The sequence below is a fragment of the Chiloscyllium plagiosum genome, chromosome 21 (assembly GCF_004010195.1).
Source record: "Chiloscyllium plagiosum isolate BGI_BamShark_2017 chromosome 21, ASM401019v2, whole genome shotgun sequence".
Taxonomy (NCBI): Eukaryota; Metazoa; Chordata; class Chondrichthyes; order Orectolobiformes; family Hemiscylliidae; genus Chiloscyllium; species Chiloscyllium plagiosum.
This window is the reverse complement of record NC_057730.1, coordinates 19599830-19626570: the sequence shown is the minus strand read 5'-3', so window position 1 is coordinate 19626570 and position 26741 is coordinate 19599830. Positions and strand designations below refer to the sequence as shown.

The following is a 26741-nucleotide window of genomic DNA, read 5'->3' as shown; positions in this document are numbered from 1 at the left end:
ATGTAGGCTACTAGAGATTGTGTTTCAGAATGAGAGATCAACCATTTGGGACTGAAATAAATGCTGCAAATTCTACCTGAGGATCATGGATGCTTTGACAACAGAGAATGAGATAAATTTTTTATACGGTTACAGTTATAGAAATAACCTGAGTTTATCGTTGTGGCAACAACTTTTTAAATTTATTCATGGGATGTGAGTATTGCTATCTTAAATCAGCATTTATTGCCCATCCTTCAATTAAAAGTCAGCCACATTGCTGTGGTTCTGGAGTCACACGTAAGCAGAACCAGGTAAGGAAGGCAGGATGTCCTTTAGGAAAGGATGTGAGTGAACAGAACACATTGACTAAATTTGTTAGCTGTTTTAATACAAAGGAAATTGAGTGGAGGTAAAAGATCAGTAGTGATACAGAAATGTTCGAGCAGGCTCAGAGCAAAATTGCCTATACCTACTCCTACTATTAATTTTCTAAATAAGAAAATAATGGAAATCATTATACTTGGTAGGAGGCAACATTGTTACACAAAACGTAAATCAATTAAAACATGGAAACTATCATTTACCCTCCATTTACTCAGAATTTGACTGCTGATAGTGGAAGGCAGTGGCATTGTGATAATGTTACTGGACTGGTAATCTAGAACCTGAGATTAATGTTTTGGGCACATGGATTCAAAATTACCACAGCAGGTGGTGGAATTTAAATTCAATAAAATATCTGGAATAAATACTTGAGCCTCATGACAACCATGTCAATCGCTGTTGATTATTGTAAAAGCCCACTGGGTTCACTCACATCCTTTCCTAAAAGGACATCCTGCCTTCCTTACCTGGTTCTGCTTACACGTGACTCCAGAACCACAACAATGTGGCTGACTTTTAATGAGGGATGGGCAATAAATGCTGATTTAAGATAGCAATACTCACATCCCATGAATAAATTTAAAAAGTTGTTGCCACAGCCATAAACTCAGGCTATTTCTATAACTGTAACTGTATAAAAATATTTCTCTCATTTTCTGTTGTTAAAGAGAAACATTCAACGTTCCACAGACAGCTGCTTTCGCCACATCCCAAGATCCACACAGTGCAATGCAGCGTCACATTTACACTCTCGCCCTTTCTCTCCAACAGCATCGCATCATGCTGGCTCAGGGCTGCAGGGCTTTGCAGTTCCATCCTCCAGCTCATTTGCTGTGCTAACAAAAAAACTTTTCCTTTTCCTTTCAGGCATCAAGGCCCACAAGATGCAACAACTCAGATCCCATGGCCCTTCAGTACCTTCCTCTCCACCCCTTCCCTCTGACTCCATCCCCTCCTCCACCACTCTCTCTGTTTGGTATTCACATCCCTCCTAACCTTCTACTCTCCGATGCTGAATATTCCATACTCAGCAAAAGTCTCAGCTTTATCCCTCTGCATCCGCACCTTAATGAACTCCGGGAACGACATGACATCGAACTCTTCTTTTCCGTCTTCTTTGCCTGCATGCCCATTTCTTTAGACAATAGTCCTCTCCCCATCCCACAGACTCCTTTACCCAACTCCAACACTCTCCCTCCACTTGGACCCCTTTCTCTGGCCTTTTACTTGCACTCGATCTGTTCATTGAGAACTGTTGACGAGACACTGGTTGCAGGCTCCAGCTGCCTGTAATCCCCCTATACTTCCATCCCTCACGAGAATTATCTCAGGGCACTCTGCTTCTTCCTGCAAAGGCATGAATTGTCCCCACCCACCACCACCCTCCTCCTCCACTTGGTCAAACTCATCTTCACCACAATGTCGCTTTTAACTCCTCTCATTTTCTTCAGGTCAGAGGGGTGGCCACGCTACCCACATGGGCTGCAGTTATGCCTGCCTCTTCGTGGGGTACATGGAACATTCCTTGTTCCTGTCCTATATTGGGCCCTCACCCAAAACTCTTTCTCCGATATATCAATGATATCAGAGATGCTGCTCCTGCTCTGGACTGGATTTGGAAAAGTTAATTGATTTTGCTTCCAAATTCTACCCACATATTACCCTTCCTTGTTTGCCTTCTGCAGAGACTGTTCCCTCTGGGACACCCTTATCCACTCTTCCTTCATTCCCAATACATTCCCCATAGCATCTTCCCCTTCAGCTACCAAAAGTGTAACACCTGCCCATTTACCTCCTCCTTCCTCAGTATCCAAGGGCCCAAACATACCTTCTAGGTGAAGCAGAACTTTACCTGCACTTCACACAATCAATCTTGTCAATTGCATTTGCTGCTCACCATGTGGTCTCCTATACTTTGGGGAAACAAAGCATAGACCGTGTGACTGGTTCTGGCTATAAAAAAAGTCCCCGAGCTTCCAGATGCTTCACACTAACACACCACCCTGTTCTCTGGCCAACATCAGACTTGCTGCAGTGTTCCGACAAAGCTCAGCGGAAACTGAAAGAACACCTCATTTTCCGCTTGGGGACCTGCTGCCCTCCAGACTCAAGACAGAGTTCAATAATTTTAGGGCCTGAAATCTTCCATGTCCTAGCTCCCTATCCCACACACCAAGCTTTGTTATCACAATCTGCCATTACACACTACCTATTCTTAGCCACTAACATTCTCTATTAATAGCTATTCACCCTCCTAGACAGATAGTTGTCTACTCCTTTGTTTATTCAACTGCTCTTCTCTCATTTTAGGCTCCATCCCCACCCATTATTTACTCATTACCTCCTGCCCTGCACTCTATCTTCTGCATATAAACCGAAATTTTGTTTAGCTACCATCAGTTCTGAGGAAGGGTCACCAGACCCAAAATGTTAACTGCTTTCTCTTCACCGATACTGCCAGATCTGCTTAGCTTTTCCAGCAACTTCTGTTTTTGCTTCTGATTTGCAACATCTGCAGTATTTTCAGGTTTTATTTAGCGAAAAAAAAACACATTCCTTCTCCTTTGAAAGGGCCCTCGACCGCATGTGACCTATCACCTGTGCTTCCACCCTTGCCCCTTCCTATCACTAAACAGCGTGATAGGGCTCCCTTGTCCTCACTATTTATCCCACCTGCCTCCGCATTCAAAGGATTATTCTCCACCATTTCAGACAACTCCAGCAGAACCCCCTGCTTACATTTTATAGGATTATTCCCTCCAGGAACGTGTTTGTTTTTACTACATAAAGAACTGTAGATGCTGCAAAATAGAAGCAAAAATAGAAGTTGCTGGAAAATCTTGGCAGGTCTGGCAGCATCAACCCAATCCACAACCACCAACACCACCCACCTCCCCATGTAACCACAGAATGTGCAACACCTGCCCCTTCATCTCCTCTCTGCTCACCATCCAAGGGCTTAAACACAATCTTTCCAGGTGAAGCGGCATTTCACCTCTACCTCCTCCAATCTTGTGTACTGTATTCATCGCACCCAATATTTCTACATTGGAGAAACCAAACACAGACTGGACAATCACTTTGCAGAACACGCCCAGTCTGTGCGCAAGCAAGAGCCTGACCTTCCCGTGGCCGTTCATTTTAACACAGCATCCTGCTCACATGGCTGTCCTAGGCATGCTGCAGTGTTCTAGTGAATCACAGTGCAAACTAAAGGAACATCATCTCATCTTCAGACTAGGTACTTTACAGCCTTCTGGACTTAATATCGTACTAAATTCAACATCTTCGAACTGTGAATCAACATCCAATTCTTCCCTTTCTCTTATCATATCCTCTCCCCCCAAACCAATGGGACTGTCTTGTCTTTTCAAGTATGGCAGGAGACACCCCATTGTTCTGCCATTCTCACATTCTCATCACTTAATCTTAACTATCAACATCTTTTCTCCACCAGCACCCTACACCCACTACTCCCAGATCACCTCCCCCTCCCTCAAACTACAGCATCAATGCTGTTCCCTCCATACTTCTCACTTCAGCTCTGATGAAGTCATCTAACCTCAAAAAAGTTAGCTTGCTCTCTCTTCATGGAGACAGTAAGGTCTGCAGATCAGAGTTGAGTGCTGGAAAAGCACAGCAGGTTAGGCAGCATCCAAGGAGCAGGAAAATCGATGTTTCGGGCCGGAGCCCTTCATCAGGACTCTTTATGGATGCTGCCTGACCTGCTGTGATCTCTAGCATTTGTTGATTTCACTTCCTTATCCTCTCATTCAATGAGCACATTATGATTTCTCTCTACGAAAAACAAATATGATTTCTTTTTCCCCTTCTAAATTAAAGCTTCCATGGAAGGCTCACATACTGAATATGATCTGGCCTACCTGGTATGAAAAACCCAGAATGAGGGATGCCAAAGAACCCCTTTATAGACTACTAGAGTAAAGCAATAAACTCAAGGGTACATAACAGATTAACAAAAAAATGGTTACAGCACAATGCTACAAGTAATTTAAAAATTTGTCATACAGTTTCCCATCTATTAGTCATACAATTATTGACCGAACATTAATTCAAAATGCGATACTTCACTTCAAATAAAACTGATAGTTGCCTACTTTGTTGAATAAACCATTTAAAGTACATGCTCCTGTGAAACTGCATTTTCTGGTAAAGTTTTCTTCTTGCTAGTTAAGTCTTGAGAACATAAGCTTAAAATTCAGCATCTTTTCATTTCATGATACAATATGGAAATACTAAAACAATGCAGAAACATCTGCAGCAACTATATATGTTGTAAAAGCTACAAAAGAAATTGGTACCCAACAAATGTAAGATAGTGATGAAAACTGAAAATTAAGTTGCATTGAAAGGATGTAATTTATTGTGTTTGGAAGGATTTTAAATAAAATTAGTCGCACTTTTGACTCATATGATCAAATTCTTTGTATTTTCTAGACTGTAACATGCTTTTACTTATACATAGTTTAAACTTCTGGCAGTTAAAGCCTCAGTGTTGGTACATTTTGCATAGCTATATTGTCCAGAAAAACTAAATAGAATGACTCCAAAATATGTGTGTGCTGCCATCTTCTGGCAAAAATCTAATTGAGTAAACATAACATATGAACTAGGAGCAGGAATAGGCCATCTGGCCCTTCGAGCCTGCTCTGCCATTCAATAAGATCATGGCTGATCTTTTTGTGGTCTCAGCTCCACTTACTTTAGATTAGATTAGATTACTTACAGTGTGGAAACAGGCCCTTCGGCCCAACAAGTCCACACCTCCCCCCCGAAGCGCAACCCACCCATACCCCTACATTTACCCCTTACCTAACACTATGGGCAATTTAGCATGGTCAATTCACCTGACCTGCACATCTTTGGACTGTGGGAGGAAACCGGAGCACCCGGAGGAAACCCACGCAGACACGGGGAGAACGTGCAAACTCCACACAGTCAGTCGCCTGCCCTCTCACAGTTACCCTTAATTCCTTCATAGTTTTTTTTTAAACAATCTTAGCTTTAAAAACATTTACTGAACTACTTCACTGGGCAGGGAATTCCATAGATTCACAACCCTCTGGGTGAAGAAGTTCTGTCTCAATTTAGTCCTAAATCTGCTCTTCCTAATTTTGACGCTATGCCCTCTTGTCCTAGTTTCACCTGCTAGTGGAAACATCCTCTCTACGTCTATTTTATCTATGCCCTTCGTAATTTTATACGTTTCTATAAGATCCCCCCTCATTCTTCTAAATTCTAACAAATATAGTCCCAGTCCACTCTGTCTCTCCTCATAAATCAACCCCCTCAATTCCGGAACAACCTAATGAACCTCCTCTGCACCCCCTCCAGTGCCAGTACATCCTTCCTCAAGTAAGGAGACCAAAACTGTACACAGTAGTCCTGGCGTGGCCTCACCAGCACCCTATACAGCTTCAACGTAACCTCCCTGCTTTTAAACTCAATCCTTCTAGCAATGAATGGCAAAATTCCCTCTGCCTTCCTAATTACCTATTATACCTGCAGCTGAAAATGTGTTGCTGGAAAAGCGCAGCAGGTCAGGCAGCATCCAGGGGACAGGAGAATTGACGTTTCGGGCATAAGCCCTTCTTCAGGAATCCTGCAGAATTATACCTGCAGACCATATGATGCATTCACAAGGACACCCAGGTCCCTCTGCAGAGCAGCATGCTGCAACATTTTACCATTCACGTAATAATCCTTTTTATTGATACACCTGCCAAATGGATGACTTCACATCTATTAACATTGTATTCCATCTGCCAGACCTTCACCTGCTCACATAAAGTAGACATTCCACAAATTCCTTTCATAGAGTCATAGAGACGCACAGCATGGAAACAGACCCTTCGGTCCAAGCTGTCCATGCCGACCAGATATCCCAACCCAATCTAGTCCTACCTGCCAGCACCCGGTCCATATATCTCTAAACCCTTCCTATTCATATACCCATCCAAATGCCTCTTAAATGTTGCAATTGTACCAGCTTCCACCATTTCCTCTGCCAGCTCATTCCATACACATACCACCCTCTGCGTGAAAAAGTTGCCCCTTAGGTCTTTTTTATACCTTTCCCCTCTCACCCTAAACCTATGCCCTCTAGTGCTGGATTCCCCGACCCCAGGGAAAAGACTTTGTCTATTTACCCTATCCCTGCCCCTCAAATTTTGTAAACCTTTATAAGATCACCCCTCAGCCTCTGACATTCCAAGGAAAACAGCCTCAGCCTGTTCAGCCTCTCCCTATAGCTCAATTCCTTTTCCTTGTAATCCACTTCTGACCAGATTTTTCCAGTCCATCTGCATATTAAAATCCCCTATGATCACTGTAACTTTGCCTTTCCTACACATCTTTTGTACCTCCTGGTGTATCTTGCACCCAGGCTCTTGTACAATACTTATATAGTACATTCCATGTCCCCCACAATATGCTCGTTTTAAGATGGTTACAAACAAACATAATAACTACAACAACAGAACATAATATTCCTGAATATGATCTACTGAATAAACATGCTTTATCGGATCCTTTTACTTTAAGTTCTTAAAAAAAGAACCACAAACTGGACTTCTCAGGAAAGTGGATATAATCATCATCCAGTTGTTGAATGTGCAATCAGTGGGAATCTTTTAAATTCCAGACATTTACATGAAACTATACAGTCAGTAAGAGGAGACAAATGAATAGCAACTGTCTCAAAAGGGTTAGAAGGAACAGGTATAAATAAATAAATCTAACTCTTCAGACTACTTACTTTATCTGCAGATGATTCCTTTGTAGTAGATAATCCATTTGCAGAACAAGTCAGGGACTGCAGCTGAGAAACAGTGGATTCGCAGATCTGATGATTCTTGTCACGATCGCCCACTTCCCTGTGCACATCAGTTTTACTTATAACTCTCTCAGGCAGATTCTCAGAATGGCAACTGTGACTAGTGGCTATAGATGAAGAGTTTACTTTGAGATGTGCACAGTGTCTAGTTCCATTAAGTGTACCATTTATAGCTTTCACATAACCATTTTCTTTTATCAAGCTCTTAGGTTCCTCATCAGAGTCCTCTGAAGATTCCTCATTATAAGGGACCAAAGAACTGGAAGATCCTTTGGACTGACCATTGACCATTAAGTGAGAAGAGGCAGTGTTGGATGCAACTGGCTGAGCAGCTACAATGGCTAAAGCAGTTGGAGCAGAGGGCGGAGATCCGGTGGCTGAAGTTCCTGAGGTAGATGGAGACACATTAGCATGGGAAACACTGGAAGGAGTTTTGTATAAATTCTCCAATGGACTAGAATGCAGGTTGGTCTGAGTCGGAGCTTGTCTTGTTCCTTGCTTGGAAGGCTGTATACTGAAGGAAAGTTTTTGCCTTTTGGAAGATTCAGGTATCACACTTGGTCTGGGCAATGACCGATTCTGAGAGGGTCCAGGGGAAGTAGAAATGGTCCTGATTCCACTTGTGCTGGGTACTGCACTGCCAGGAACTTCCTTTTGAGAACAGTTTCCATTTGCTAAGTGGTTTGAGTTCTGCAATGCAGGAACAAAAATTGAATACGAAAGTGTTTTACAATATTTCAGAAGTTCATATTGACAGAGCTACTTGCAAATTTGATATTAACCTTCACTAAATATATAAATTTAAGTACAGACTGCTCATGGGCAATACAGCAAACGTGTTTTACTTTTTAATCCTTGTATACAACAAAACAGAAATGGAAATCAGCCCACAATTTCAGTACCAGGTCATTTAAATGTACTTCTGATTTAAATAAAAGATTCTACTTTACCGACTCAGATTATTTTAGTAATTCCAAAATTGGTCACACAAAGAAAGAACAGAAGAGTTACTAGCAATTTCCATAAATATCCAATAGAACGTAGCATTGAGGGGCTGGGAAGCAGTTTTGTGGCATTTTAAAGTCCAAAACTGTGCTATCCCTGCTATGCAGAATGCATTTTGTTCAAAAGCCATAAATAAAATTGATTGTGCAATAACAATTCAGAAAACCTAAAAGAGACTATTTGGCTCATCAAGTTCCCACCATACAAATTCCCCAATCCTCAGTTTACATTTGAATTTTAAGTTATCTGTTCATGCAAATTCTTAAAAATTTCCTTGTTATTTATTTTACTTAAATCAAATTATTAAATAATTGTTTTAAAATCCATTTCAAGTATTTTAATTGTTCTTAAATTAACTCCCCTCCATGGGCATTTGTTACAGATATCCACAGGGTTGTGGAAGAAAGTTTGTTTCTTCTAGTTCTCTAACCTTGAGTTAGACTTGTGAATTTTGTAATTGTGCCCTCTAGTCCTATACTCCATGCCCAAATTAAACCGGTTGCTTACCCTCAAGAATTACTCTCAAATCCCCTCAAAATTAGCAACAAAAACATTTGAGTTTCATAGATCTTCAACATTTAAAACTTCCAAAAACCAGAATCGTTACTATTCCCTGAACCCTTTCCTATGCATCAATTTGCTTTTCAATGAGATTGAGTAAAACTGACTGCCTCATTGTGATTTACAGTAAACTCTGATTTGTTTACCAAATGTATTGAAATAGCATGTGATTTCACAGAATTATAACTGTTGCTCGTTAGCAAATAATTTCAATATATGAATAGCAACCACTCCCAAATTTAGGAATTAGTGGAAAATGGAATTAGTTGTGTACCATGCTAGCAATTTAGATGTGCATATATAAGGATAAATGTTCAAGGATTGTGGGATGTTTGAGAAGTACATTAATCGTTTGGATTAAAGAATATATTTTCAATTTTTTTGTTCTGTTCACCAGCTGATCTTTGAACTTTACCTCAACATTGAGCAAATGAATTTGAAAGCTGATGAGACAGCAGGTAGTGATGTCATGGTGACACAGAGGGATGAAGATAGAGAGGGAATAAGAGACAAGGTGAAAATCCTTGGGGGATGGAAGCAATTAAGATCTTACAACACTGGAACAACCTGTTTGGTTTCAGCACATTTGCTGTTTGAAAGAACAAGTGAAGGTCCCACTGTACTGAGCTTTCACAATTGTCTTTCAACTTTGTCCCCTCAAGTAGTTGTTTGATATCCTTTACAGAGCTATTGAATTAGTTTCTACTGCTCATTCAAAAAATGCATTCCAGATCATTCATTGCTGCATGAAATGATTTCTGAACTCCCTTTTGTTTCTGATGCCAAATACTTTAAAAGCAAAATATAAAATATTAAGAATCAAACAAATTTCACATATGCACTCTGCTAGGAATGTAGATGCAAATGTTTATATATAAATCGGTCTTACTACAAGGAGTACATTATTTATAAACATTTGCACTTATGACGGACTGCAGAATGTTATGCCTCAGCAATTTCCAGCATCGTCAGAGTTAAAGAATTTAAAGAGTATGCAAAATTCCCCAATTTACCAGGTTGATAGAAAACAGACCAGGTTTCTATACTTGCCAAAAATAACTATATATTGCAAATAATTAGACTCTAACTACAGAAAACAGGTATGAACCACTGTCATATAACAATTAATTAAAAATCTAATCTCCCTTTAAACGCTTGCACGCGCGCGCACAAACAGTTTTAACAAATGGGTGTTATGGCTGATGGGGAACTGGGAAAGCAGCTCAATGGCTTTTTCTCACAGGACCTGCTGAGAAAGTTCTTGTGATGAGAATGCTATTTCTTAATCTTCCTTTGACAGATGCTTCCATTAACTTGCAAGAGGAACAGAGGGCTGGTTCACTTACTAAAGATCTTTTATTAGTAAGTCACAGCTTATGGCAATTGCTGGAGGAAAAATAAACGGATTTTCTTCAGGCTTAAAGTGGCTTTTACTGCAGAGAATAGAAGATTTTTGACCTGGAGCTCGGAAGGCTTCCCATTATCTGCTTCACAACCTCAGCTGTATAGTTAGCAGAGAACCAATCACATTCATTAGCAGGCAAAAGGTCTTTGTCATTGATAACTGTACAAAGTATACAGACCAACCAGCTACAAAGCTCTATTTCTACACAATCAGTTGGCTCCAGCTCAGCTACAACCACACTTCAATCACTGGGTCACAATGAGTATCAGATTACTTCCTTCCAAAATATGCAAAAAGCTTTCAGCAATTCATGAGTTCTTTTCTTATTTCAGTCCATGATTAAAAATACATAAAATTAACACAATGTCTGCTGCCAGTCCCAAAATGCACTCAGCATGCATGCACAGTACCCTTGCCAGTATCACCAATGATGCTATTCCTTCCCGTTGATTCATATTTAGTGTGTTTATGGATACCATATTTTCTTTTTTTTTTTACTGACACTGTGTTTCACAAAGTGTGCATGTGCAGGACTTTCCACATGGGCAATCTGAACCTTTCGGTGTGTCAGGAGCCAGTCAAAATAAAAAGACTGGATCTATAAAAACAATTTGCTTCAAGGTAATTGATTTTTCCAATACCTTAGCTCTTCCATTCCAGTAAACAACCAACATCATTTATAACAGAAATGAGATACATCTTGGATTTGAAATATTTTTCTTTGACTTTCAAAAACAGTATGGTGAATTCAAGCTAAAATAAAAAATCAGAAGTCGCATGACACCAGGTTATAGTCCAACAGATTAATTTGAAGTCACAGGCGTTCGAAGCACTGCTCCTTTGTCAGGCAAAGTGGTGACTTCAGTTGAAAGAGGAGCAATGCTCTGAAAACTTGAATTCAAATAAACCTGTTGGACTATAACCTGGTGTCATGTGACTTTGTCCACCCCCGTTCAATACTGGCACCTCCACATCAAAATAAAAATGCTCAACAATCATTATCTTGATTCAGAAATTACATTAAGTATCTACTTCCATATTTGGAAATCCTCAATGCTTTTATATTTAAATAAAGTTATTGTGAATCAAGACAGATGTGCTTCAAGATTATTTATAGCTGTTCATGCAGCCACTCTAGAAACAAAAACTGGTTTGACCCAAAAATCCTACCTTGGTCCTGTGTGGAGGGAGCTGTGGTCCAATAAAACCAGATACAGTTTGATTGGTAGCCAATCGTTGGTTTACAGGTGGCCTTGGAGATGACTGGCCTGGGTGATTAGAATGTTCTGAGCTATTTTTTGTATCATGAGATCTGAAAAATTATGAATCTTTGTTTTGGTACAAGACTAGTCAAAGTTATGAGAACAATTACATTTCAACGTAAAAAAATTATTTCAATACCTGATGTAAAAGAGCACATAGGCTTGTTGGTTTAGCACTGATCTGATGTCACTTGAAGATACGACAGAGTCATTCATCTGGTACCACTGTCCATTGCTAGCCTGAGAGTAGATTTATTTCCATTTTAATTTGAAATATAATTGTTAAAGAATGAAGACTTGTGAAAGCTGATAATTTCCACAACAAGATATTCAAACAAATTACTTACTAAATTAACATAAAAATTTACAAGTCATACATAGGCCATTCTGGCAACTTACTTTCAAATGTTAATTATTTTCAACAATTACCTTGATATAACAGTAGTAATGTCCAGCATGGCAGCTGAATCCTGAATGTACCAATACTGCATATAACACATAGATAACTGGCTCTCCATTAGACTGCGACATATAGGGTCGAACATCCAAATATTCAGAGTACCTCACTTCCTAAAAGGAAAGACAAATTACTAAATCACCTACCAAGTGTCAGATTCTCCACAGATTGCACACCTTTCAGAAGATTAAATGAAACACAAAATCCAAGATTCCAAATTACTTGTGGTTTGTTACCAACACAACTGCTGGGTGGCACAATGATCATACAGACACAGAAACACAACTTTTCAGTCAAACTCCTGAATGTCAGTTCACTGAAATCAATAAAGATCACAGCAGAATTGACTTGAGTGTTTGATTTTATTACAGCACTGTACCACTGAAGCATCCATATAAGAGATGCCCCTGAATTTAGTTAGCAAACAACTGATTCAGACACACAAATAAAGAACCACTGGTGTCTCACTCCAAGTAAAGTGGCAAACCGGACAGTGAAGGATGTGGCCAGTGGAGGGTGCAGTGGCCAGCAGGACAGCCAGCCGGAAGTGATAACAGCAGCCAGAAGGCTCTGACAATACCATGTGAGAACTACCATCTGTCCGTGTATGGATGACAGCAGCCATCCTGGCATTAACAACATTCAGTTTTTTTGAAGGAGCAACCAAAATGAGTGGAAAGATATTTCTCCACACTTAAAGGATATTTTTCTCTATTAAAACAATCACAAATTACACAGTTGCTGTTAAATAGTTTAAATATACCTGAAAGATATAAATTGTCATATAAATGCAAGTCTTTATTTAAATGTTCATGTTTTTGCAGATCAACACAATATAAATTACAACATCTGTGGAAACAAATAATTTTGATGAAAAATCATAAAAATGAAATTTTAGTGGTTTCTCTCCACCATAGTGGGCTTTTACAGCATTTCAATTTTTATTTCAGATTTCTACCATTTGTAGTATTTTGAATTTCCGCAATGAAAATTCCTGATCATTGTAATTCAAAACAAACAATGCCTTCCTTTTTCACATCATTCTGACTATTTTGCCATAACAGTCTGCAGGGATTGGAGAGATCCTGAATCTTGCCCCAAAAAGAAAAAAAATATGTAGACCTTGTTGTGCTGCTCAGGAAACAGAACAGTCCATGGATCCATCCATGTCTGATGAAAGGAGTAATCTTGGAAGTGCAGTCACAGTATTTGAGCAATTCCATTTGAAATAAAGCCAAGTCAACACCATTAAGACCTTAATTTAACCATTTTCATCCCTTGTCAGATCAAAGAACTTAAGTGTGAACAGAACTTTAAGATGAAACTATTGTTCTTCTGTGGCTAAGTGCTAGACAGTGTTTTTGCAAAGAATGTAAATGTAATAAATTAAAATTTAAATGGAGGGAACCGAATGAAAACTGTATTTCCAAAAAAAAAACAGCAATATTGAAAACCTCCAATTTGCCACCAATTTGCCTTCAATTTAGAGCCCATTTTTAAGTCTGAAAAGCTGACTAGAAAGTATACAAGACAAAAGTTAGGATAATTAAGGAAGAAATTCCCTTAACTACATAAAGAAGTTAGAGGTTGTGAAAGACAATTCACTTTTAAATGTTTTAATGTGCTTACATAGGGTGGTCTCCTTCCCCCAACCCCTTGGAGTTTCTTACCTCAACCACTTATTTACAACAAATAGAATTTAGGAAAAATAAAATTTTCAAAATTGAAAAGTACCTTTGTGATCTTTCCACCTGTAAAGTTTGCAAAGCGCTTCAGAGAAAGTGTCAGCACATTCGAAGCTCGATGGATTGTGAATCTTTTCGAGGCTGGCACCATTTTCTTACACCTGGTTTCATTATGAAATAAATTTAGTATCAAAATTCACAGCTATGCAATAAATTCAAAAGTTATGATGGAATGCATTATATTTTCACTGACTATAAATGTCAAAGATATGATTATTTCTGATTATCTTTTCGTTCTTGAATGGAATACTCAGTTGCGGCCCAGAAGTTAAAGTTTTGACTTTATAACTAAAAAGCTGCCATGTGATTTTCTCAATCCATTTGGGTCAGTCGACCAATTCGTGTCTCGACTATTCCAATGTATTATGCATTTTCCTTCATTGCTACATTCATACATCCAGGCCTTTGGATACCAGTGATATTGTGCACCTTCACCAATTTAAACTTAATTAGTACTCCAGATGTTAACAAGTTAATAACCTCAGATTAACTTCATATACAATTAAGTATATATTGATAACATTGAAGGCATCAAATTATAAACTGGGCAGAGACATCAATTCCAATTGAACTTAGTAGGAAAGATTGGGTCAGTCCTTTTCTTTTGATATATAAAATCATCTGATTTTAACCTCAATTCTACATGCCTGCATACCCCAGATAATGAAGGGGATGAAAGGTTATCAAGAATCTAAATACTTCTGTCTTAAAATATTTAAACATTTATTTGCACTGTTTTCTCAAGAAGGAAATTTCAAAGATTCTCGACCCTCAGAAAAAATGCTTCCTCAGCTGTCATAAATGGGCAACTGTTATTTTTAAACAACGATCTCTAGTTCTGGACTCTCCCACAAGATGAAGCATCTTTTCCCACATCCACCTGAACAAGTCTCAAGATCTTATTTCCAAGTAAGTCACCTCTGTGACTCCTGAACTTCAGGAGATACAGGCCAAACCTTTCTTCATAAGGCAATCCTCTTATCCCAAGTATTGGTCTAGTAAACCCTTTTAGCTCTGCTTCCAATGCATTTAACATCCTTCTGTAAGTACAGTGACCAGTACTGTGAACAGCACTCCAGATGCCGTCCCACCAATGCCCTGCATAGCAGAAGTGTAACCTCCTTAACCTTGCATTCAATTCCCCTTGCAACAAACATCACATTCTATGAGTATTCCTGATTACCCGCTGTGTCTGGAAAATGACACTGGCAAAGTAGCAATGGAGAACAAAGAAATGGCAGAGGAACTGAATAGATACTTTGTATCAGTCTTCACAGTGGAAGACACCAGTACATACCAGAACTCGAGAGAGTTAGGGGCAGAGGTGAGTGTAGTGTCTATCATTAAGGAGAAGGTGCTGGGAAGCTGAAGGATCTGAAGGTGGCCAAATCACCCAGACTGGACAGACTGCACCCCAGGAGTCTGAAGAGATAGCTAAGGAGATTGTGGAAGCATTGGTGGTGATCTTTCAAAACTCACTGGGGTCAGGGAGGATGCCAGAGGACTGGAAAATGGCTAATTAAAATACCCTGTTTAAGAAGGGAAAGAGGCAGAAGACAGGAAATTACAGGGCAGTTAGCTTGACCTCAGTCACTGGTAAAATTTTAGAATCCATTAAGGAACGAGATTTCAGGAGTACTTGGAAATGCATGTTAAAATGGTGCGGAATAAGCTGGTTTTGTCAATATCACGTCATGCCTTATAAATCTGTTCAAGTTCTTTGAGTAAGCAACCTGCAAGTTAGACACAGGACAGCCAGTAGATTAGATTAGATTCCCTACAGTATGGAAACAGGCCCTTTGGCCCAATCAGTCCACACCGACCCTCCGAAGAGTAACCCACCCAGACCCATTTTCCTCTAACTAATGCACCTAGCACTATGGGCAATTTACCTTGGCCAAATCACCTGACCGGCACATCTTTGGACTGTGGAAGGAAACTGGAACACCTGGAGACACGGGGAGAATGTGCAAACTCCATACAGACAGCCACCCGAGGCGAGAATTGAACCTGGGACCCTGGTACTGTGAGGCAGCAGTGCTAACCACTGAGCCGCCGTGCCGCCCATGGTGTGACTTAGTTAGATTTTCAGAAGACTTCTGACAAGATGCTGCTCAGAAAACTGCTAAATAAGAGCTCACGGTGGCACGGACAGAGTATTGGCTGACTGGCAGAAGGAAGAGAGTGCAGATAAACGGTTCTTTTTCAGGATGGCAGCTGGTGACTAATGAAGTTCCACAGGGGTCAGTGGAACCACAACTATTCGCATTATACACTACCATCTGGATGAAGGAAATTAGGGTATTGTTGCTATGTTTGCAGATGACACAAAGATAGGTCAAGGTACAGATAGTGTTGAAGAAGCAGGGAGGTTGCAGAAGGACTTGGACAGGCTAGGAGATGGGGCAAAGATGTGGCAGATGGAATACACTGCACAACCATGCGAGGTTACGCATTTCGGAAGGAAGAATAGAAGCATAAATTATTTTCTAAGCATGAAAGGCTTTGGAAATCTGAAGCACAAAGGGATCTAGTTCCAGGAGTCATAGTTCAGGATTCTCAAGATTAACATGCAGGATCAATTGGTAATTAGGAAGCAAGTGCAAAGTTACAGGACTAAATTATAACAGTAGGGATGTACTGCTGAGGCTGTATAAGGTTCTGGTCAGATGGCATTTGGAACATTAAAAGCAGTTTTGGGTCCCATATCTAAGAAAGGATATGCTGGTCTTGGAGGTGCTCCAGATGAGGATCACAAGAATGATCCTATGAATGAAGGATGAGGAGAAATTTACAGAATACTGAGAAGCCTGGATAGAGTGGACATGGAGGAGACAGTTTCACTAGTAGGAAAGACTAGGACCCAAAGGGCCTCAGAGCGCAGTGACAGCCATTGACAACCTAGAAGGGGAGGAATTTCTTCCAACAGAGTGCCCCCATGAATCTGTGGAACTCATTGCCACAGACGGCTGTAGAGGCCAAGTCACTGAGTGTCTTTAAGAACATAAAAGATAGGTTTTTTGATAAATATGGGGATCAAGGGTTATGGTGAGAAGGCAGGAGAATGGGGTTGAGAAACCTATCAGCCATGATCGAACAGCAGAGCAGGCATGATGCTCCAAAGGCCTAATTCTGCTCCTATACCTTAGTGTCTGCATACCAATGCATGCTCTCTGATATCTCTCTGCAACCTCTTACCATTTAGATAGTATGCCTCTTCTTTTATTCTTTCTGCCAAAATGGACAATTTCACACTCTCCCACATCATATTCCATTTGCCAGATCACTGGCTACTTACTGAATCTATCTATATTCCTCTGAAGGCTCATCTTCACAATTGTCTTTCCTACCTTTGTCATCAGCAAATTTGGCTAGCATACTTTTCATCCAAATTATTTATAAATGTAAAAAATTGAGGCTCAGCACTGACCCATGGCATACCACTCATGACATCTTGCTAGCCTGAAAAAGACTCACTTTTTCCTAGTCTACCCTGCCTGTTAGCCAATCTTCTATCCATGTCAATATATCACCCCGTACACCATAAGTTTTTATTTTCTGCAATAATCTTTTATATGGCATCTTATCAAATGCCCCAAGCGCTATAGGCAGCATGAAGGTTCAGTGGCTAGCACTCCCGTCTCACAGCGTCAGAGACCTGGATTCAAATCCAGACCTGGGTGTCCACCTGTGTGGACTTTACACATTCTCCTCTTGTCTCTGTGGTTTCTGCCAGGTACTCCTGTTTCCTTCCACTGACCAAAGATGTGCAGGTTAGGTGGATTGGTCTTGCTAAATTGCCCCATAGTATCCAGGGATTTGCAGGTATAGGGTTGGGATTGGGTCTGGGTGGGATGCTCTTTGGAGGGTTGTAGAGCATGGAAACAGACCTTTTGGTTCAATTAGTTGACGCCGACCTGTTTCTAAACTAAACTAGTCCCACCTGCTTGCTTCATGTACTTATCCAAATTTCATTTTAAAATTGAGGCTGTATATGCAGCCACCTCTTTCTCTGGCAGTTTATTTCACATACTGACCACTTTTAGCGTAAAAAAGTTGTCCCTCATATCCTTTTTAAATCTTTCTCCTCTCGCCTTAAAAATATGTTTCCTAGCTTTTAACTCTCCCAGCTTAGGGAAAAGACCTTTGCTATTCACTTTATCTGTGCCCCTCATGATTTTATAAACATCTAAGGTCACCTTCAGTCTCCTATGCTCCAGTGAAAAAAAGTCTCAGCCTATCTTTATAACTCAAACTCCATTCCTGGCAACATTCCGGTAAATCTTTTCTGAACCCTATCCAGTTTAATAACATCCTTCCTATAAAAGTGTGACCCGGAACTGCACATAGTACTCAGGAGAGGCCTCATCAACATCCTGTACAACCTCAACATGATGTCCCAACTCCCATATTCAAAGGTCTAAGCAATGAAGGCAAGTGTGCTAAATGCTTTCTTGTCTATCTGTGATGCAAATTTCAAAGAATTATGTACCTAAACCCCTCAGTCTCTCTGCTCTACAACTGTACGTAGGGCCCTACCATTAATTGTATAGGTCCTCCCTTTGCTTGTTTTTACCAAAATGTAATATCTTGCATTTCTCCAAATTAAACTCTATCTGTCACTTCTCAGCCCATTGAACCAACTGATCAAAATCTCTCTATAAGCTGAGACAACCTCCTTTACTGTCCACTATACCACCAATTTTGGTGACATCTGCAAACTTATTAATTATGCCTCTTATATTCTCATCCAAATTATATACATAAATGACAAACAAAAGGTGACTCAGTACTGATCCCTGGGGAATGCCACTAGTCACAGGCCTCCAGTCCGGAAAACAACGTTCCACCACAACCAACCTATCTCCTACCTTTAAACCAATTTCAACCTCGCCTTGCGTACCATGTAAGCAAACTTTACCAATTAGTTTACCAGGCAAAACCTTATCAAAGATTTTACTAAAGTCCAAATAAACAATGCCCACTGCTCTGCCCTCAACAATCATTTTGGTTACTTCCTCAAAAAACTCAAACGAGTTTGGAAGACACAATTTCCCAAACACAAAACCATGCTGACTATCCCTAATAAGTTTTTTGCCTATCCAAGTGCATGTAAATCCTATTTTACACAATCACCTCCAATAACTTACCCACCAACGTCAGATTCATTGGTCTATAGTTTCCAGGCTTCTCCTTACAGCCTTTCTTAAATAAATGCACAACATTAACCACCCTCCAGTCCTCCGGACTGTGATTATAGATGATACAAAATTTCTGCTGGGGCCCCACAATTTCTTCCCTAACTTCCCACAACATCCTTGGATACACTTTATCAAGTCCTAGAGATTTATCCAACTTTATGTTTTCTAAAGCCTCCAGCACTTCCTCTTCTGTAATGTGAATGGTTTTTAAAACATCAATATTTACTTTCCTAAATTATCTAGCCTCCATTTCTTTCTCCACAATAAAAACTGACACAAAATACTCATTTAAAATCTCTCCCGTCTCCTAAGGTCCAACACAAAGATGACTTATTTGATCTTTATCGGGTCCTACACTTTCTTTAGTTGCTCTATTGCTCTTAATGTGCTGCAGAATCTCTTTGGCTTATACCTTCATGGACGAAACCTTCGTTATCATTAAACAGTCCAAGTTAGAAACCACACACCGCCTTATTAATAGCGCATTCACCAGGATCAAGTTCACCAAGGAGGAGAACGACAACCAACTCATGCTCTTAAGACGTACTGGTAAAATGAACAAACAATGGTGAATTCCTTACCAAAGTGTACAGAAAGGCTACATATGTAAACCAGACTCTTAATTACAAAGTAACCACCCCAATGTCCACACTCACAGCTGTGTCAAGACTTTGTTTAAATGAGCTATAACACATTGCAACACCCCAGAGCTCTACAAAAAAGAGAAACACCTATACAAAGTCTTTGCTAATAACTGGTATCCTAACAGCTTCATCCGCCGATGCCTAGTATACAAACAACACCAAGAAGACACTATGCGACCCAACACACTGACCACCCTGCCCTGTGTTAGAAACATCTCAGAACTGACTACAAGACTCCTACTTCCTCTGGGAATAATGACAGCAGCACAAACCAACAGCCACACTTTGCCAGCTACTACCGAAGATAAAAGACCCCAAACCCACCACAAACAGGACGAATGCAACATACAAAATACCATGCAGCAACTACGAGAAACATTACATAGGACAAACGGGCAGGACACTTGCTACCAGAATATGAGAGCATCAACTTGCAACAAAGCTCTCTGTCAAGTCAAGACACACTGACAATGAAGGACACCAATTCAACTGGGATAATGTTATGATACTGGGACAGACAAAACAAAGCCCTTCCTGAAGAAGGGCTTATGCCCGAAACGTCGATTCTCCTGTTCCTTGGATGCTGCCTGACCTGCTGCGCTTTTCCAACAACACATTTTCAGCTCTGATCTCCAGCATCTGCAGTCCTCACTTTCTCCTCACAGGCAAAACAAAGACAAGCTCGGGGATTCCTGCAGACCTGATATTCATCCACCGGTGCCATAAACAAACATGTAGAAATAGACTATCTATAGACCACTACAGTACAAAATCTGAAATAGAACCATCCACCATGGTAAACAGACCATATAAACTCTGGGCAGATCACAACAATAGCACTTCATCCAGAAGCTACACAGCACTGAAGGTATCATCCAGAAGGCGGGGGGGGTGCAAAATGTTTGCAAAACAAAAAGTCAACTGGCTCAGTGAATCAACCAACAACTCTTTGGATTATCTTTAACCTTATTTGCCAAGGCTCTTTCGTTTCCCTTCTTTGCAATGCTGACTTCCTTCTGAAATATGTCCCTACAGTCATTATACTCTTCAAGAGATTATTTTGATCGCAGGTGTCCCTATCTAATATATGATTCTTTTTACTCTTAACGAGAACCTCCAATATCTTTATTCATTCATTGTTCCCTAACCGTACCAGCTTTACCTTTCATTCAAACTGGAACATAATGCCTCGAACTCTCGTTATCACACTTTTGGAAGTCTCCTACCTGTTAGTCATCCTGTTATCTATGAACAGTCTACTCCAATAAACTTTTGAACATTCTTGTTTTATATCCTTAAAATGTGCCTTACTCCAATTAAGAACTTTAACTTTTATGGAAGAAGTTTTCATGATTATTTTAAAACTAACAGAATTATGATCACTAGTCCCAAAGTGTTCCCCCTATCAACGCTTCAGTCATTTGACCTGGCTTATTTCCCAAGAGAAGGTCAAGTTTTGTTCCTTCTCTAGTAGGAACATTTACATATTGGTAATGAAACTTTTCTTAACACATTTAACAAATTCATCACCATCCAAACTTTTAAAACTATGGTAATCCCAGTCAAATGTTTGGAAAATTAAAATCACCTATTATTCTTACTTATATCTGAGATCTCTCTACATATTTGCTCCTCAACTTCCCTCTGACTACTGGGGGGCCTTCAGTACAATCCTATCAAAGTGACCATCCCTTTCTTATTCCTAATTTCAACCCATATATTTTCACTGGATGATTCCTCAGAAATATCCTAAGTACTATAGTAATGTTTCCTTTATCAAAAATGCTACTTCTCCACTTCTCCTACCTCCCTTTCTATCCTTCCTATACAATCTAAAATCCAGAACATTGAGCAGCTAGTCCTTTCTTTCCCTCAGCCAAGTTTCTGTAATAGAAATGACGCCCCAGTCCCATGCTCCCCCAATACATTCTTGGGAGTTATCAGCCTTACTTGCAAGATCCCTTGCATTGAAATAAATGCAGTTTAATTCTTCAGAGTTACCTTGTTCTGACTTACTCTCGTGAGTCTTTTCTAATTAACTTGCTCTTTTCTGATTCAGATCCATCCTTGTCTTTTCAAGCGTGGGTTTCCTCCGGGTGCTCTGGTTTCCTCCCACAGTCCAAAGACGTGCAGGTCAGGTGAAATGGCCATATTAAATTGCCCATAGTGAAAGGTGCTTTAGTCAGAGGGAGGTGGGTCTGGGTGGGTTACTCTTTGGAGGGTCGGTGTAGACTTATTGGGCCAAAAGGGAATCTAATAAATAAAACCTAACCTTTGATATGCACTCTGCAAAACCGTAACCCTTTCCTCAACTATGTCATTCCTACCAATGTGTGCAACAACTTCTGGCTTCTCAATTTCCCCTTTGACAACATGCTTCCAACGTTTTGACATGTCCTTAACCCTGGCACCAGGAAAACAACATACCATCCTAAATTTGCCCTCACTGCTGCAGCATCTCCTGCCTGTGCCCCTGACAGGATAGTCCCCTACAACAATTATTCTTTCAAATCTTGACAAACCCTGCTTAATATAAGATTCATTCTTACTACCCAAGATCTGTCTATTAATTCTATCTTTCTGAGAGACCATTTTCTTCAATAGTACCCAAAACAGAATATCTGTTTCAGAGAGGAATAGCCATAGAAGACTTCTGAATTACCTTCTTCCCCTTCCTGACAGTCACCCTTCTATCTGACTGATCCTGCTATGTAATCACTTCTCTGAACCTACGAGCCATCATACCCTGTCTCTCGAGTGCACTCAGTGACATTAAGCCTAAAACGAAGCTCTCAACAGCGCCTCATACATAAAAATAAACCAACTTTTCTCACCCACAGATTTTAAACTTAATCATGCAAATGATAAAAAAAAATCTTAAAACAAAATCAAGCACTTAGCTAAAACAAATCAAAAAAATGCCTCAAGCCCTTCAACTATCAGCTTTCATTCTCCAGATTAAAACAAAATCTCTCTACAACCATCTGCATGTAGGCCTCTCCTCAAAGCTCCATATATAAAACAATCTCTCTTTCTTCATGTTAATTTTTGTTTTTAAAAGTATAAAGTTTCAAACATTAAAAAACCTCCAGATCACACAAAGACGTGGAAGCGTCTCTCACACAAATATTTTCTTTTCACGATTTTTTTGGACTATACAAGTTCCAAACATGATTTGAAATAAAAAACGTATGCTTCTTATATATATATATATAACCATAATAAATCTACAAGAAAGCCTAGAACTCAGAAGCTGCTGCAAGATCCACACTACTCTCAGTCCACCATTTCATTTATCGGTGCAGACTCGATGGGCTGAATGGCCTCTTTCTCTGTTGTCAGGATTCCATGATTTGTCCACTGATTCCCCTTTATCCACAGTACAATTTACTTTCTCAAAAGACTCCAATAAATTCGTTAAACATAGTTCTTTTTGAAAAAATCATGTTGGCTCTGCCTGATTACCTTGGATATCCAAATACCCTGTTAGTAATATCTTCTTAAATTTTCCCTTGTGGGATTGCAGAATTAATTGTTTAATGGAATGTTGTATATTGTTAAACACTTGTGGTTTAATGCATGCAATTTCAAATCACCTACCTTTTGACACTATATCCTATTGTAGACCACACAACATCCTAGGTCCTGGCTTGCTAATACTTTTTTACTTTTGTCTTTTTTTTTTTGAATAACCTCTCTTTACATGAAGCCCAGAGTATGAAAATCCCACTTGTCCAATTTGGAAACCTTTCAGCTGTTGCACCAGGTACTTCTTAGAAATTGCACTGCCAAAAGATCATCATTCGAGCCCATATACACGTTACTTCGTTCCAACCAAGACTCATGTTCCCTAATGCTACATGTTGCATTTAATTCTTCCCCTTTAGTAACTTTCCTTATTGTTGCATTTGCCTTTCATCAGGAGTAATTTCCAAATAGGGTAGCTCTCTTGAATGTTCTTTCTGCCCTTCGTGTTTCAACATTGATCCAGTTCATGCTCAATTGTCAAAATGAAACTTGAACCACCAAGAACTTGCTCTTCCAAATGTTAAGGCAAGTGATGACTTCTTTCAGTCAACAATCCAGTGAAAACCGTGCAGCAAGACATGGGATCCAAAACGCAAACACTTGCAAATAGAAATTAAGAAAGAGAAGTAATACAAGAACAAAATTGTGCAGCATGACTTGCTAGAGGCAGAGAAGCACTCAAAGAGTAGTCATCCAGGCCTAAATCCTATTGGGATCTAGATAGGGTGAGCCATTGTAAAAGATAAAACACAGAATTGGAAGCTGATCATCTTCACATCGAAGCCAGATCCAAAAGAGGATGCTGTACCAGGAGACCAAAAAATGAAGGCCCACCTGACCAACTTTGCTTAAGAAACTGGAAAGGATTCGTGTAATTTGATAATTCCTTCAGAGAACAAGAGAGGAATGAGCGTTTCACTCGACTAAAACAGATGAGAGAGTCTGGAATACTTGAAAACATGCTGGACTGAGACAAATCAAGTCTAGTCAATGGTTGCTATTGCATCTGAGAATTTTAAGCGATTATGCAGAAGGATGCAGAGCAAACATCAGACCTGCCACTTGAAAATTCTGTAGGACAGTTCCTTGGATTGCACACTTCAAGGTATTACAGAGTTAGGTTAAAGAAAACGATGATCAAGGTCTGCAGTGAAATTTAAAATTGATGTGGGAAAGCAAGTGCATTCTCAGCATTTCTTGTTTTTAATTTATAAAGGAAGAGGTTATTGAATTATTTAGTTAGTCTCTGAAAATGTGCGAATCTGAGGACACTTGCAGCTTGTCACACAATTCTGAAGTTAATAGCAATATTACCAATTGATAATTTGTTTATCAGAAACTGCTGTTTTCTGATTTGGACAAGTTGTTGGAGTTTAAGGTAAGGATTTGCCTATCAGTTACAGAAGCTATACAAATACTTCTACAGTTGTGCAACTTGGGATTATCATGAAAAATCTGGAATTTGGCATTTAGAGTTCATAACTCATTAAATTACACATTTAAAATATGTGCAAATATAGACTGAATGTTCTTTTCAAGTAAGCATTGTACTCCAGAAGTGTACAAGTTGTAGAAAATTAGCTTTGCAAATGACATTTAAAAAGTGCAGTGCTGATTTACTTCAAAACTGTTTCAGCAAAATGTTACATCATGATTAACTCTGCTTCCACTAAAATAGAAAGCCTGCGGTAACACACAGATAATTTGCTGTTAGATAAGCTGAAAACTGGAAAGGTCTATATAAAGTCATAAATAATTTGGAAGAAGCATAAATGTAGAGAATAATCCATGGGGGCCAATGTCCTTGACTCAATGTAAACCCTAACAAAAAGGGTGCAGCTGCTTAATTAAAAAACACTGGATATTTGAGAGGTAAATAATGACCAATACTATGAAAAAAGTATGTAGATGATGGAGGAACAAATGTTGAGATATTTTTGCTAAAAATAATAGTATTCAATAGAATTACAGAATGGTTATAGCACGGAAGGAAAATATTTGGCCTGTATTGTATGTTCCAGCTCTCTGTAAAAGAAACTCAGCTAGTCTCACTCCTGCTCTTTTCCCAGCAAGTGACTAGAAAAGAAAAACCCCTTCCTTTCCAATTTAATAACTGCAAACAAACTGGAAACAAAGGAATTAAGAACTGCACTACATAATAATATTAACTTCAATATTGTACCAGTTGTACTAAATGAGCTTGCTTGAATAGGTTGACAGAATTATATGAAGGAAGTTATTTATACAACAGTCAAAATTTTAGAATTAATAAAACAACTGCTAATGGAAAATTGGAGATAGGAGTTGTGAAAGCCGAGACCGTGAATTAAATTACAAAGGAAAGTTCTGGCTAATAATGGGAGCAATGGTAGGATCAGAAGTAAATGGAATAATAATGGAAAGCATCATGTGTCAATATGAGATAACGACCAAACAATTAAAGAGACAGGCAGCAAAAATTACATAAAATGGCTGACAACTAGCGTACTACTTAATACTAAATGTCCATTGAGCGGTTATTTTAAAAATCTTGGAAGGATTTAAGAATAAGAGAATTAATATTACACAAACAAGTTCAACTAGAACCAAAATCCTATTACAGACATCAAGTACAATTTGCAGGTAGCTTCTTAATGAATAAGGAATACAAACATATCTCCTTGTTTATCCTTGAAATGTAATTAAAGTGACTCAACTATAATGAGAAATATGATTAAGCCAAATGGACATGGCATTCTTGGTCCAATGGGATAGAGATGAGGATGAGGAAAAGACATCATTTGTTTGGAACTGGCACTACCCCTAGCAGCAAAGAGTGAAAGTCAGTTTTGAAAAATGCACCAGGTATAGTTCAGTCAAGTGACTAAACACTTGAAAATAGATGCAAACAATATAAAGGACATTGCAAGGTTTGTAGCTCAGGTTGAGATTTAGGGTGTAGCTTTGATATCCAGACACTTCATTACCTGGCTAGTGGGCGGCACGGTGGCACAGTGGTTAGCACTGCTGCCTCACAGCGCCTGAGACCCGGGTTCACTTCCCGCCTCAGGCGACTGACTGTGTGGAGTTTGCACGTTCTCCCCGTGTCTGCGTGGGTTTCCTCCGGGTGCTCCGGTTTCCTCCCACAGTCCAAAGATGTGCAGGGTCAGGTGAATTGGCCATGCTAAATTGCCTGTAGTGTTAGGTAACGGGTAAATGTAGGGGTATGGGTGGGTTTCGCTTTGGCGGGTCGGTGTGGACTTGTTGGGCCGAAGGGCCTGTTTCCACACTGTAATGTAATCTAATCTAATGTAATCTAATCTAAAATGTAACATCATCAGTGGCGACCTCCAAGTGAAGCGAAGCTGTTGTCTCCTGCTTTTTATTTATATGTTTGTCCTGGATTGTGGTGATGTCATTTCCTGTTCACTTTCTGAGGGGTTGATAGATGGTATCTAGATCTGTGTGTTTGTTTATGGTGTTGTGGTTGGAGTGCCAGACCTCTAGGAACTCTCTGGCATGTCTTTGCTTAGCCTGTCCCTGGATAGATGTGTTGTCCCAGTCGAATTGGTGTTTTTTTTACATCCATGTGTAGGGCTACGAGGGAGAGAGGGTCGTGTCTTTTTGTGGCTAGCTGGTGTTTGTGTATCCTGGTGGCTAACTTTCTTCCTGTTTGTCCTACGTAGTGTTTGTGGCAATCCTTGCATGGAATTTTATAGATGACGTTGGTTT

The 26741-nt window shown here is 39.7% G+C and overlaps 1 protein-coding gene across 1 annotated transcript in view; it reads right to left on the bottom strand.

Moving 5' to 3' along the window:
• LOC122560592 (ubiquitin carboxyl-terminal hydrolase 42-like) overlaps positions 1 to 26741 on the bottom strand; it is a 72121-nt gene that overhangs the window by 24944 nt on the left and 20436 nt on the right. The window contains exons 7-11 of the mRNA XM_043711377.1: positions 13647 to 13758; positions 11885 to 12025; positions 11595 to 11695; positions 11364 to 11505; positions 7145 to 7912 (exon numbers count right to left, since the gene is read on the bottom strand). Coding sequence (XP_043567312.1) covers positions 7145 to 7912; positions 11364 to 11505; positions 11595 to 11695; positions 11885 to 12025; positions 13647 to 13758 — 1264 coding nt within the window. The remainder of the gene's footprint in view (positions 1 to 7144; positions 7913 to 11363; positions 11506 to 11594; positions 11696 to 11884; positions 12026 to 13646; positions 13759 to 26741) is intronic.